This window comes from Macrosteles quadrilineatus, unplaced genomic scaffold, assembly GCF_028750875.1.
Source record: "Macrosteles quadrilineatus isolate MER2022 unplaced genomic scaffold, UCM_ALF_1.0 Scaffold_13__1_contigs__length_4303367, whole genome shotgun sequence".
In the NCBI taxonomy this organism is placed as follows: Eukaryota; Metazoa; Arthropoda; class Insecta; order Hemiptera; family Cicadellidae; genus Macrosteles; species Macrosteles quadrilineatus.
This window is the reverse complement of record NW_026542606.1, coordinates 1622377-1638030: the sequence shown is the minus strand read 5'-3', so window position 1 is coordinate 1638030 and position 15654 is coordinate 1622377. Positions and strand designations below refer to the sequence as shown.

At 33.7% G+C, this 15654-nt stretch overlaps 1 protein-coding gene across 2 annotated transcripts in view; it reads left to right on the top strand.

The window, feature by feature from the left end:
* LOC129004958 (uncharacterized) overlaps positions 1 to 15654 on the top strand; it is a 120112-nt gene that overhangs the window by 42195 nt on the left and 62263 nt on the right. For both annotated transcript variants that reach the window (XM_054433684.1, XM_054433686.1), the window contains exon 6: positions 14495 to 14659. In XM_054433684.1, the coding sequence (XP_054289659.1) occupies positions 14495 to 14659 (165 nt within the window). The remainder of the gene's footprint in view (positions 1 to 14494; positions 14660 to 15654) is intronic.

Below are 15654 nucleotides of genomic sequence, written 5' to 3'. Positions count from 1 at the left end.
GTCCGATCTTTTTGGTCTTGGTATCGTTAGATAGAAAATTAAAAATGCTAAAAAAAAGTATCCTTGACATTTTTTCATAGAATTATCCGTTTTCGAGTTATTTAAGTTAGAAACATTCAAACGGCCACCATTTTGAAATTTACAATCGGAACAACTTTATTATTTTTTCTATTATAGGTCTTGTGTATGGTAACATGTTTACCAAGTTTCATAATAATCGAATAAAAAACTTCACAGATAAAAATATTTTTGTATAAAAAACAAAATGGCGGATATCTGGGTAAATATGGATTTTCGGACATACCTTCCCATAAACTTTTTCCTTCCTTTTAGTTTGAGGATTCGTTTCCCTAAGTCCTGAAACGTTTTTTATGGACACCCTGTATATGTGTCCGTCAGCACGATAACTCGAGCAAAAATGATCCGATTTTGATGAAATTTGGTACAAACGTGTAAACGTACGTTTATTCGAACGAGTTCACGATCCAGCATGATCGGACCATGGGAACGGGGGTTTACGGGGGGTTTTATGGGGTAAAAATAGGTTTTTCCCATTTTTGACCCAAAAAACATAAAATTTAGCAATTTCTTTCCAAACCATTTTGTAGAGCTTAAAAAAACAAATAATTTAGTATATTGAAGCGTTATTATGCGCCTAATGGTTACGGAGAAAATTCCAAAAAATTGTAAATTTAAAATTCCCATGTTATTCTTATGAGAATAAGTAAACTGTTCTAGTTTGCTAGTTTGTGAACATATCTTGATCAAATTTGGAAAATGTTTTTATTTCTTACTAACCATTCACATTTTACAAAAAAAAGCAGTTTTACCCTCCCTGATGCAGCAAACCTAAGTACTTGTTAAACTAATTCTATTTAAATCAAGAATAAATGTTATATTTAAGCAGACATTTCAGTGTAAATCCAATCAGTCAAATGGAAATTCGCTTAGTCTGCAGGTTTGCTGCGGCGGGGGTATTTGTTTTTGCATTATATTGAGAATTTGGTTGCCGTGTTCTTTTGAGTGTAGGTAGATTTGTAGTTATTCTTTTATATCCATTTTTTCACCCTTTTTCTCATAATTTAGAATTTCGACACATTTTTCTAATTTGCCATAATTGTGATTGTTTTCTAATATATGTTCTGCGTACATTGAACGTTGAGATGTTTGATTGTTAGATTTTACGGCTTGGATATGTTCTTTGAATCTGCATGAAAATGCTCTTCCAGTCTGACCAATGTAGAATTTGGGACAATTTAGACATTTAATTTTGTATATTCCGGGTTTGTTATATTTGTCAATTGTATGTGGGTTCTTGTTAGATAGTTTATTAATTAATTTGAATGCGTTGTTTCTAGATCTACAGCTAATTTTTAATTTATATGCTTGAAATGTTTTTCTGATTGGTTTGTTTAATACCGAACTGTACGGAAGACAAATATCCTCCTTCTTATCTTCTTTGTCTGAATTTTGGGTTTTCTTATTTTGTATTTTCTTAATTAATTTGTCTATTTAACTAGTTTAGTATCCATTTCTTGCAGCTATGTCTTTTATAATGCATTTGTCCAAATTGTAATCATTTTCATTTAGATGTACTCGTAACATTCTGTGTACCATAGAGTTAAGCTTGCTATTTTATGTTGCCACGGTGAATTTGAGTCAGCAGGAATAACTAGATCTGTTTGAGTGGCTTTTCTATAAATTTTAAAATAATGTTTGTCATTGTTTTTTCCAATTGTTAAGTCGAGAAAATTGATTTCATCTTTTTGTATTTCCATTGTGAATTTTATTTTCTTGAATATTGGGTATATATATTTATATATCTTGATAGTTCTGTTCACTTTTTAGGGCTACTTTTTCAATTAATAAGCAAAATAATAAAAACCATAGTACCCTGAAATTAATTTTTTATTTAAACTATTTTAAGTTTAAATAAAAAATGAATTTCAGGGTACTCTGGTTTTTATTATTTTGCTTATTAATATTTTTATATATATATACATATGTGTCCGTTAGCACGATAACTCAAGCAAAAATGATCCCATTTCGATGAAATTTGGTACAAACGTGTAAACCTATGTTTATTCGAACGAGTTTGCGAACCAGCATGATCGGACCATGGGAACGGGGTTTTATGGGGGGATTTATGGGGTAAAAATAGGTTTTCTCATTTTTGTCCTCTCAAAACATAAAATTTCCCAAATTTCCTCTGGACCATTTTGAAGAGCTTAAAAAAACAAATAATTCAGTATATTGAAGTGTTTTTGTATGGTTATTGGTTACAGAGAAAATTGTAAATTAAAAATTCCCATGTTATTCTTATGGAGAATAAGTAAACTGTTGTAGTTTGCTTATTTATGCAATATTTGGATCAAACTTGGCTAATCTATTTATTTTATACTAAGCTATTAATATTTTACTAAAAAACACACTTTATTACCCTGTAGGCAGCAAACCTAGGTACTAATTAAACCTAATGTCATTTGAATAGATTTAATTGAAAATCAAATCAGGCAAATGGAAATTCGCTTAGTCTGCAGGTATGCTGCGGCGGGGGTATTGGTCTATCTGTCTGTATGTGATTTTTATAAAAATATTCATAACTTATTAACAATTTGAGCTATATGGCGTTGAATTTCTGTAAAAAAAATTTTCTTATAGATCACAAAGACACATGATCTATAAGTTTTTTTTTAGGTTTTTATAAGGTCTTTTGCTATTTTTGTGCAAAATATGAATAAAAACGCTTAAACCGTTAAAAAATGGCGGTTTTAAAATAAATTTTATAAATTACTCGTAACGGTTTTCATTGAATTTTGATTCAAATATTTTAAAAAACCACAATTTGTTAACGGTGATAGAGTTTTTATTTACACTTTGCACAAACATAGTGGTCTATACATTTTCATTGAATGTTAACGCCGTAGTTCAAACAGTTAATAAGTTATGAATATTTTTGTAAAAATCACAAACAGACAGATATACCAAAAACGGAATGAGATAGGACACATGTTTTATCACATTTTTGTTTCTTTTGATACGTTGAATAACGTGACAAAGTTTGTTCATATGGTTGCAAGCCACCCTGTATTCTAATATATAGCCAGTGGCGGCTATTCTATTAGGGGACCATTGGGACATTCATCTATACATCTATACATCTAGGCTTGTGTTGAATTAATGAATAAACCTTTTACAAATTCTAAGGCTTTATTTGAGTAAAAACCAACATTACAGAACAACACAAATAAACAAGTTAAATTTGCATGGTAACCAGGACAGCTGATCAAAGTTGTAATATCAAGGATATTAGAAATCATTACATTCTCCCCTGGTTAAAATTGTGTGCATAATCTTGTACAGTAGGTATTTTGGTAGTCTTTTCTCCCTGAATGGTCTTTGAGAAGTTACTGGTAAATTAGGTACACTTTCACTTGTTTCCATATCATCGGTTGGATTTTCATTTATTTGTACATCATCATTTTGTGCCTCATCTTGTTCTTCTTGAGAATTTGATGTCTGGGCCATAGCAGTGTCGGTTTCATCTCTTAGAAGTCTCACATCCCCTCGAGGAGCCAAATGCTTTAGAGACACGTTCGATTCTTGTCCATTTTGTGCCTCATCTTGTTCTTCTTGAGAATTTGATGTCTGGGCCATAGCAGTGTCGGTTTCATCTCTTAGAAGTCTCACATCCCCTCGAGGAGCCAAATGCTTTAGAGACACGTTCGATTCTTGTCCATTTTGATTTAGAACACGAGCATACTGAGGGTTAGCTTCGATAATCTCTACTTCATCCACTTTCTCATCGTACTTGCTTGACTGATTATGGCGTTTCAGTAGAGCTGGTCCAGGAAAACTTAGCCATGTGGGCAAAGCAATTCCATTGCTTGATCTCCTAGAGTGCACATAAAAGCATTCGTGGTGAGTTGCATTGGTAGCTGTACACAGTAAAGATCTAATAGCATGCAATGCATCATTGAGAACAAGCTCCCACTGCCTAATTGGTAAATTCTTTGTCTTAAGTGCAAGGGTTATTGTTCTCCAAAGTGTTCTGTTGAAGCGCTCGACTTGTCCGTTTCCTTCTGGATTGTAAGGTGTTGTTTTACTTGTGGCGATACCACGAGAATGTAAAAACGATACTAGTTCTTGAGACAAAAATGAAGATCCTCTGTCGGAGTGGATGTAACTTGGAATTCCAAACATTGGAAATAGATTACTAAGGCAATTAATCACAGTAGACGAACTAGTATTCCTACACGGATATGCAAATGGGAATCTGGAATACTCATCTATGATGGTAAGTAAATAATTATTTCCTGTGCTAGATGGAATAGGTCCTTTGAAGTCAATGTTCAATCTTTCAAATGGCGAAGTAGCCTTGATTAGGTGCTGATCAACAGGTTTGTAAAAACGTGGCTTAACCTCAGCACAAACAGGACACGACGTTGTTATATTCTTTACTTCCTGTAGGGAATAAGGGAGATTCTTACTCCTAATCCAGTGGTACATTCGAGTCACACCCGGATGGCTTAGTGCTTGATGTAAATCAAAGAGACGATTAGGCCTTTCAGTAACTGAGGCACTGACTCTTGAGAATGTATCTGCTACGACATTTTTATTTCCTGGACGATACACAATATCAAAACTGTAACACGACAACTCAAGTCGCCACCGCAAAATTTTGTCATTTTTGATCTTACTTGAGTGTTTCATATCAAAAATAAAGGAAAGGGCTTGTTGATCTGTCATTAGTTTGAAATGATGACCGATAAGAAAGTGTTTCCATTTCCGTACAGCTTCTACAATGGCACTTGCTTCCTTTTCAATAGCAGAGTGTCTTTTTTCAGTGTCAGAAAGACTTCTGGAAAATAATGCTACAGGTCTTCCATTTTGACTTAGAGTTGCAGCAACAGCAAAGTCAGATGCATCAGTCTCTACCAGTAGTGGACTTTCTGGGTCAATGGTAGTAATAATCGAGCTGGCAATGTCCTTTTTCAGTTCATCAAAGGCAGATTTTGCAGATTGAGGCAAAGGAAAAGATTTACAACGGACCAAGTTTTGTATTTTGTCTGAAAAATTACGTATCCACCTAGAGTAATGGGCAAACATTCCCACAACACGCTTAAGAGATGTTGCATCTTTGGGAGGAGGCATTTCCAACAACGGTTTCAGTCTGTCTGGATCTGGTCTCATGGTTTTATTACATATCAAATAACCTAATAGCTTTATTGAACTAAGAGAATACTTGGACTTCTTATTGTTCAAAGTGAAATTATACTTTTTAGCTACCGTACCTGTAGAAACCTTTGTTAATTCTCGTCATGTTCTGCTTGAGAGCCGCCACAGATGGTTATATCATCTAAATAAGCATACACTCCTTTAAGATTTTCTTTTGATATTATGGAGTCTATCACTCTTTGAAAGCAGGCTACACCGTTGGTGACACCAAAGGGGATTCTAGTGAACTGGTATAGCTTACCATCATCAGCTTCGAATGCTGTGTAAGGTCTTTCTTCAACAGAAATGGGAATTTGATGATATGCTGATTTCAAGTCAATAGTACTGAATATGGCATAACTAGCCACTTTACTTACAATGTCGTCAATCCGGGGTAGTGGGTAAGCAACAAGTAAAGTATATTTATTTATTGTTTGTAAATAGTCAATAACTAGACGTTTCTTATGGTTTTCATTCACAGTGATTAGTGGCTGAGCTCGCCAGGGAGAGTTAGTCTCTTCAATAATGCCCTCAGATAGCATGTTTTGTACCTCACAGGTAATGAATTGTTTGTCTTCGTCTGAAAATCTTCGAGTCTTAGTGGCAATGGGTCGTATATTAGGAACTAAATTACTGAACAATTTTGGAGATACAACATCAGCCGATAGTAAGCTACATATAGAAAGTGGTGATCTAGGTCCTCCAAAAGATACGTCAACATGAGAGTGATACTTCATGAGATCATGGCCGAGTAATACATCTGCACATAACTGAGGCAAAATTGACAACTTAAAACCATTGTACATATGACCTTGAATATGTAAGTCTACTAATACGTAGCCTAGAATACTTTAGATGTCAAAGTTGTAGTAGCCATAGAAACCTGTCCACTTCCAGGTATTACTTTAATTCCGTGTTTTAAAACAAAATCATGATTTATGTAGCTATCAGAACTACCAGTATCAATTAAAGAGTTAGCATGTCTACCATTTACTCTGGCTGAGACGACAGCTTTTGACAAGCAAGCAGATCCAGCGGCAGTAATATTAGCTGAGGTATTTTCAGACGAATCTGAAAAAGCGGAGACTTTATTGTTTCGACTAAAACCTCTGTTGATAGCTTTGGATTTACATACCTTTGAGAAGTGACCTTTTTACCACAACAATGGCAAGTGACATCTTTTGCTGGACATACGGAACGTGGATGACGCTGATGGTCACAGAAGAAGCACCTAGACTGTGCAGCAGCTAACATTTTTGAATTTTCTGACTTAATTACATTTTCTTCCTCCTTAATACTCTGACTTGCCTTAGGAATTGCATTTAGTACTTCACTAGTAGAATGATTTATGTATTTATCATAAACTTGTGCATTATTCTGAGCCATTTCTAGAGCTAGAGATTGATTGATAGCATCTTGAAGTTCTAATTGTTTGTTTTCCAAGAGCCGTTGTCGAATGTCAGCAGATAGTAAACCATTTATAAATGCATCTCGTATGTAGTCGCATCGGTTTTGTTCTGAAGTTACAGATTTGAATTCACAGTCTTTGCTTAATGATTTCAAAGCTTGGACATATTGTTGAATGTTTTCATTTGAAATCTGTTTTCTTGTAGCTAGTTTGTGCCTTGCAAAAATTACATTAGGAGATTTGCAATATATCTCTTTTAATGTCTTGATAGCTTCTTCGTATGTTGAACATTCTTCAATGAATTCAAATGTCTTATAAGACACAGCATTGATAAGTACTTTTAAAACATCTTCATTTGAAACTTTAGCAATGTTAACATAGTTTTGGAAAGTCTTGATCCAGTGAGAAAATTCTTTTTTTGCTGTTGGAGAAACCGGATTGATATCTAGAAGTTGTGGTTTTAGTATTTTCTCCATTTGATTTGTTTTTACTCAAATAAATTGTTGAATTAATGAATAAACCTTTTACAAATTCTAAGGCTTTATTTGAGTAAAAACCAACATTACAGAACAACACAAATAAACAAGTTAAATTTGCATGGTAACCAGGACAGCTGATCAAAGTTGTAATATCAAGGATATTAGAAATCATCACAGCTTGCTTCAGGGGATGTATAGTATAAGTATTATCATAGATAAAACATACTCCTTTAGTAGATTTCTCATCCTTATGGAACAGCTGAAGACAATTTTATTGTTAGTTCCTGTACGGTTTATGCAGAGGTCGTGTTTTGTTTACAATTTGTTTCCTGTTATTACAGCCATTTAAAACCCCGTTTAACCAAATAATACGATCTAATCATAAACAATAACTGGTCCCCTAGTTATATAACCAAACAGTAAAGCACAAATCAAGAAATTAACCCTAAAATAATAGAAACAAAGTTTCGTCGACACTAGCGCCCATGTGTCACGTACATGAACTAGACACGAAAAACGTGCTTCAAAATTTACAATGGGATGAGAAGTCTACTTGTGTTGGTTAGTCTATGGTATTATCCATGCTTATATCTACTTATTCACTGAACAAGGATGTGTTTTGGAGACTACTATGACATAATTGCAAAATTGTGAAATTTTCTATGTTAGTGTGGTGATTTAGACTTCACACCTTTATTGGTATTAAGATTTTAACTAGAGAGGAGTGCCCATGCAAGAGTTGAACGACAGTTTTGTTGTTCAGCCCAGTCTTATAAAATGTAGTCTCAGGATCATGCAGAAGGTTAAAAATAGAGAGTGAAAATACAAAATATCCCTGCCGCAGCAAACCTGCAGACTAATGAAATTTCCATTTGCCTGATTGGATTAAAAAAAACTTAAATGTCTCCTTTAAAATATCACATTTCTTCCCTATTTAAATAGAACTAGTGTACCTGTTGCTCGAATTCGAGCAATTGCTTTACAGGCGACTCAAAGATTATGGAAATACTCACAATCTACACAACAGTTAGATATAATCAAAATCTTTTGTAAATATCTTATCTTTTTTTTAAAAAAAAGCTGATCTTGTTTTTTTAGTGTTTTCTACAAATTTTTCCCTCTCATAGTCGCATTAGGTTGTCTATGATAACGATTATAAATTTAAAAAAAAACATTATTTATATTTCTTCTACTTGGTTGTGTTCTATGACTTTGTCTATGTTTCCATTGTTTGCAAATCGGTTATTTCAATGATTGCTCAAGAAATGTAGAACAGTGTTAATTCAGTTTTATTTTTAGCCTATATCAAATTGTCCAGGATTTCTCACCCTTTTCCATTCTATACACCAACCCAAGTTTCGTCTACAGATGCAATATGCCAACGAATATCACCTACGTACAATCTCCAAGAAGTGGTAAAAAAGGCAGTAACCAACCCATACAATAGATATAAGTTAACTCCAAAAGAAAAGAGTTACTGTGATAATAGGATTTTCCACTGATTTGGTAATAGAACATTATATTGCAAAACATGACACGTTGCAGTAGAATAGTTATTTGTGTAACTAGTGGTGAAAGTGGCACTTTGCTGCACACGAGAGCAATGTTTACGCACGAGCCGCAGGCGAGTGTGGAATGATCTCGAGTGCAGCAAAGGCCTTTTTCACTCGTGTTACACATTATATTTTTCCTACAGTCACTATAAAGCATATAAATAATTAGTCTTTCAAACACTATGCAACACGTTTTTAGGTTCAGCTGGCAACACAAATGGTGCCCTAGAGAAAGTAGTACCCGCGGTCCATATCACTCCGCTATTTTTCCTCGGCAAGAAATGTGCTCCACGTTTTGAGAATATAGTTCCCGTATGTTTTTGTAATTTGAAGTGGTTTCCGCGCCTAAAAAAAATGCTTAAAAGGTGTTTTCTTGTTTATTAAGATCGTAGGAAGGTTTTAAAAACGTTTAAAAGAAAAGTCCAGAAAGTTCAGAAATACCGAAACTATAAACACGAAATGACAGGTTAAATCATAGTTATAATAGTCAATCAGCTGATCATAGTATAATTATCTTTAAGTGTTGCCAACCTATTTCCAAGCGTACACGGATTACGTGCATAATGGAACGACGCTGTTTTGTGTTGTTTCGTTGGAATCCTGATGTGCGGCAAAGTATAAACCGTACGGCAAAGTATAAATCGTACGGCAAAGTATAAATATGCAGCAATTAGCAGCTTTCTGTACTATAAACAGTACAAGGAAGCCAACTTTGTCGGGTGACTGTAGGAAAAATCCATTTTAAAATCAGAAAAACCCATTGCAAATACTGTACTTCATTTTGACAAATTCAATAAATCACAATTTGAATATTAACAGCTGTTTAATTAAAAAGTAGGGTAGAATTATGCATATGGTCGTAATGTAAACAAATCTGAAGAGGCAACTTTAAAGGCTTCTGGGGCGGAGCCCCAAGGGAATTGACCTCGTTCCTCTTTTGATGGCTCATCTACAGACCAAGACCTTTCTTTAGAGACCCCTACCAAGTTTCTACGCCCAGCCGTTCTCTCAAATTAGCTGTGACAAAAACCCCGTTTTCCTCCATAAGAATAACATGGGATGGGAATTCAAAGGCCACTGGGGCAGAGCCCCAAGGGGATTCACCATGTTTCTCTTTTGATGGCTCATCTACAGACCAAGACCTTTCTTTAGACACCTCTACCGAGTTTCTACGCCCAGCCATTCTCTCAAAATAGCTGTGACAAATAAAAACAGTTTCAAATTAATATATAGATTACTTTAACAAGTACTTAGGTTTGCTGCAACAGAGAGAGTAAAAGTTTTAGCGAATTCCCCATATAGGTAGGGAATAAGCTATTACCGTAGTACTCATGGTAGGACCTGGACCCGGGACCGATTTAATTTTTCATTTTGAGGTCCCTAGAGGCCAAAAACACCATCCGTTCAAATTCATATATATATATATATATATGTATATTTTATATATATATATATATATCTTACTAATATTATAAATGTGAAAGTTTGTGTGTTTGTTTGTTTGAAGTTCAATCACTCATTAACTGGACGGATTGGGCTGAAATTTGGCACGATGATAGCTCACATTTCCGATTAACATAGCTATAGACATATTCATATCTCAAAAATCCTTTTGGGCTCCGCCCCAGTGGCTCTGTAGTTACCCATGTTATCCTTATTAGTATTCATATTAAAGGGAATTAAAGAATTTAGTCAGCTGTTTCAACTAAAAAAGTTGGTTCTATGACATGAAAAGCATTAAACAGTTATAACATTTACCAACAGAGTGTAGCACTATTATTAATTTTGTTTGCATTTATGAAAACAGATGATTTTAACTAAGCAGCAAAAAACTGTAATATGCAATGAGAACAGTCTAAGTAGGATTGTTTACAGTTATGTTTATGTTTTTAATTTCAAGAATCATTTGTGATATTTTGCGAATTTTTTATAATGTTCTCATTATTGTTTGGGTGAATTGGTAGAACATTGTGGCTATGGTAGATGTGTAATACTATAGTAAACTGTAAATTTAAAGAAGCAAATTGTATCAAATTGTGTTCTCCCCCCATTGCAAAGGCAAAGCTTGAGTATAACTGCAATAAGCAATTTATACTTATATGCCAACCCCGTACGAAGGACGGGTACTCTGCTAGTTTATATACCGGGTATCCCACGAAGGGGTTTAAACGTTTGATTTTATATTACGTGCCCATTCATGCACCAAACCTTTTTAAACTTTACACAGTTTACAAAGTAGGTTCTAAAAATATTCTGGAAAAATTTCAACTCCCTAACCTTAGTAGAAACAAAATGGCAGCTTATTGACAAATTTACCAATGTGCTTTCTATAAAAACTACTTTCATGATTTATTATTAGTTATTTATTTATTATTATTATTTATTAGTTATTTGATTAATTTTTAGTTTTCCATTTGGCTATGTTCTAATTTTTTCTTTTTTTAAAGTCATATTGCCCTGGAAAGTAACAAAAAAATATTTTATAAAACCAAAAATACCTTTTTTAATGTTTTAAAGTAACTTTTTCAATATGCCGCCATTTTGTTTCTTCTAAGGTTTGGGAGTTGAAATTTTTCCAGAATATTTTTAAACCCTACCTTGTAAACTGTGTAAAGTTTCAAAAAGTTCGGTGCATGAATGGGCGCGTAATATAAAATCAAACGTTTAAACCCCTTCGTGGGACACCCTATATATATATGTGTCCGTTAGCGCGATAACTCGAGCAAAAATGATCCGATTTTGATGAAATTTGGTACAAACGTGTAAACCTACGTTTATTCAAACGAGTTCGCGATCCAGCATAATCGGACCATGGGAACAGGGGTTTATGGGGGGTTTTATGGGGTAAAAAAGGGGTTTTCCCATTTTTGACCCTAAAAACAAAAAAATTAGCAATTTACTTTTAAACCATTTTGTAGAGCTTAAAAAAAGAAATAATTTAGTATATTGAAGCGCTGTTGTATGCCTAACGGTCACGTATAAAATTAAAAAATAGTGTAATTTAAAATTCCCATGTTATTCTTATGGAGAAAATGAAAATTGTTGTAGTTTACTTGATTATGGATATATATTGATAAAATTTGGCAAATTTATTTATTTCATCCTATACTATTGACGAATGGTCAAAAAACACTTTTTACCTTCCCCGTAGCAGCAAACCTAAGCACTCGTTAAATCTAATGTTATTTAAATAGGGAATAAATATGTCTTATGTATGGAAATATTTGAGTAAAAATGTAATCCGACAAGTTGAAATTCGCTTAGTCTGCAGGTTTGCTGCGGCGGGGGTATTTTAAAGATGAAGCTGGTCTTTATGTTACTTACTTGTTGTATGTTAATTAATGTAAAACTGTTTAGGTTTTCAGAACCAAGTAGGGAATTTGAGATACAAAGCATATATATAGCCTCAATGTTTATTTTATTTTATTATATTTTTTTTCTCTTTTTTTTCTTCGGCATATATATATATATATATATATATATATACCGAAGAAAAAAAAGAGAAAAAAATATAATAAAATAAAATAAACATATAAGTTACATATATGTACATATATGTGTTACATATATGTAAAAAATATACATATATATATATATATATATATATACCGAAGAAAAAAAAGAGAAAAAAAATATAATAAAATAAAATAAACATTGAGGCTATATATATGCTTTGTATTCTCAAATTCCCTACTTGGTTCTGAAAACCTAAACAGTTTTACATTAATTAACATACAACAAGTAAGTAACATAAAGACCAGCTTCATCTTTAAAATACCCCCGCCGCAGCAAACCTGCAGACTAAGCGAATTTCAACTTGTCGGATTATATTTTTACTCAAATATTTCCATACATAAGACATATTTATTCCCTATTTAAATAACATTAGATTTAACGAGTGCTTAGGTTTGCTGCTACGGGGAAGGTAAAAAGTGTTTTTTGACCATTCGTCAATAGTATAGGATGAAATAAATAAATTTGCCAAATTTTATCAATATATATCCATAATCAAGTAAACTACAACAATTTTCATTTTCTCCATAAGAATAACATGGGAATTTTAAATTACACTATTTTTTAATTTATCTATATATATATCTATATATATTATTTATATATATATATATATATATATATTTGAAGAATAGTTTTGTGTCCATCTAACTTGGATTATTTTTACATTAACTTTGTGTTGGGTTTCATAAAGAATAAAGGGGAAAAATAATTACGCATCCAACTGTTCAGACATACAAGTTCTATCAAATGCGTACAAAAGTTACTAAATAGCTTGAAGTTTTCAGCTAGTACCATCTTATAAGGTAGGTACCGGCAATTTTGGCAAGGACCAACACCAACAGTTTTTTTGCCAGAGTGCAAAGTGTCGAATTATCTTATATCGTGAGTCCCAAAAATTTACTGATTTACTGTAAAGAAGTTCAATGTTGGTGTTAAGTTATTTTATTTACAATCAGCTTTTTCCAAAATCAATTGAAAATCTCAGGCTCACACATATCTGAATTATTAATGTTATCTAGGTTTATTTCACTTTTTAAAATTTTAATTTAAATTCCACTGTAGGCTAGAATATATTGCTTCCGTAATCTATTACCTACTTAACATTTCCTCTGTCTTGAATTCGTTTTAACATTTTTTACACATTTTGGAATGCATGGGTATATATTAAGTGAACGGTACCAGTTACCAACCATGTGTAGCTAAAATTTTTGAATCTGATAAAAAAATTTTCAAATAATCGGTAGGCCTACTGTAACATCATAGTCATATGTGAACTGCTTCCTCTCAAGGGGTATAAAGGAAGGTGTGTGCTTCGTGAGGAATAAATTCGTCCAGTTTGCACTGCTACCTCGCGTGCGTGTCTCCCTGCCGCACCACACCGGCGCCACTCACACAAACTGCTTGCTAAACGTGTTTTTAGTTTACCAAATCATAATCAAGTTTAAAATACCTATATGTGTAACATATACAACATAAAAAAAACGGTATCAGCAATCTGACACGTACTTTCTCACATTAGCTTGTCAACAACCTTTATCATGGGTAAGCTATGGGAGTAACTATGATATTTTATAGGAAAAAATCACAAAAGTTGCAATAACTTCTAAACCGTAATTGTTACAGCCATGGGAGATTGCACTATTTTGTTTAGAATCATAAGGACCATAACACATTAATTTTGATTAAAACCGGCTTTTATACTAAAATTCATTTTTTTTTATTGGGTTGTTTTTATGGGAAAATAAAATAATTTACAATAACTTTTGAACCATATTTTTTACAGAAATGGGAATTATACAATTTTGTTCAGAATTTAAGAGGCTACAACATACTAAATTTTTGTCAAAATTGTTCTAGCCATTTTTGAGAAAATCCAACTTTTCCGTTATTTTATATTTTAGGTTATTTTTTTAGGTTTTTACAGGAAAATCACCATTAAAAATCAAAATTTCTAAAAAATTAAATATACTCCTGGGATACCATGGATTAGTACCTACATACAAAATTTCATCAAATTCTGATCACGGGTGTAATAAAACTACTTTTTTGGGTCCAGGGAGACCCAAAACGGATATATCCACTCAAACTCAAAATTGTTGACGAAAACAATACTTTCTCCATATACTATGGTATAGGGGGAGAAAGTAAAACAACGTACAGTGGGACAAGTATGGCAGTTTATGGTTTTGGCTTATAGTTGGTCGGCTGGCAAGACCAGCATACTACGTCACACTATGTCCGTAGTTAGTGGGGGGGATGTACGTGCACACACCTTCCTTTATATGCCTTGGCTTCCTCTGACCATGTTGTTCATGACCCAGTTGCCGGGAGCGAGTGTAAGCACTCAGTTCCGTCTGCCGGTTGGTGTCCAGCTGTTGACAGTGTTTGTAGAACAGCTGGAGGTGCAGATGTTGGCCGAGGAATCATCTCAGTTGAGTGCAGCACTCAGAGCCACCAAGCTGCGACGGGAGAGCACTGCGGGAAAGGTATATACAAGCGACATTACACATTTCATTTCCACATTCTGAAATGATTTATTCAACTTAGTAGTTTGTGAATAGTTACTTCTGATGTTTTTAAACTAGTTGTATTTACTGTGTATAACAGTTACATTAGAATACTAAACAAAGCTTCCATTTTGGCCAACATCTTTCTTAGGGATAACTCAACAATAAAGCTTGAAAGCTGCTCTTGACATGTGCTGAAACTTGAAAGTTTAGGGTGCAATAATTCAAATAAAAACACCATTAGGGGAATAAAATAAAACCTGGCCGACAAAATGTTTACAGTTTGCTGGAATCTTGAGGACTGGAGAGCAAGGAAACTTTTGGATCGGCAGTTGATGCGTGGAGGGAATAGTAGCGTGATGGGGTGTAGCCAATCCGGGAACTTTATTGGAAACTGTAAAGATAGAATAAAACGAATTCTTCTAAGAACTTTTATTCAACATTCAACTAACTTAACAACTCACTTCAAAACAAGTCAACAACATAGTAACCCCTGGTAACCATAGTCATATGAGTAAACATACAAATAATTACTAAATCACATGTCATTCCATTACATCCTCTCTCCCATGATAAAATGTTAAAACTGATACCGCAATGTAGGTTTAACTTCTCTTCCGGTCCTAGTGAAATACCGTCCATTAACTTTTCTGCCTCTTTCCCATTCCACTCTATTTTCTTCTTTCTTTCCATTAGAAGTATCTGTGTTTTCGCTCTCTTTTCCGTTGCTAAGGCTATCTTCTCTCTCTTGACAAATATTAGGGGTTCCTTCATCCGGGTAACGATCCCATGAATCATACATGTTGATATATGATTGTTTACATGTCGGGATAAGAAACCTCCTGTTTCTTCTTAAACAATTTCCATTAGACTTCACCATGTATTCTCTATCATTGGAACCTCTATCTACTATAGTCCCGTACCGCTTCAAATCAGTTATCCATACATTAACCCCCTTTTCCAATATGTCGAGG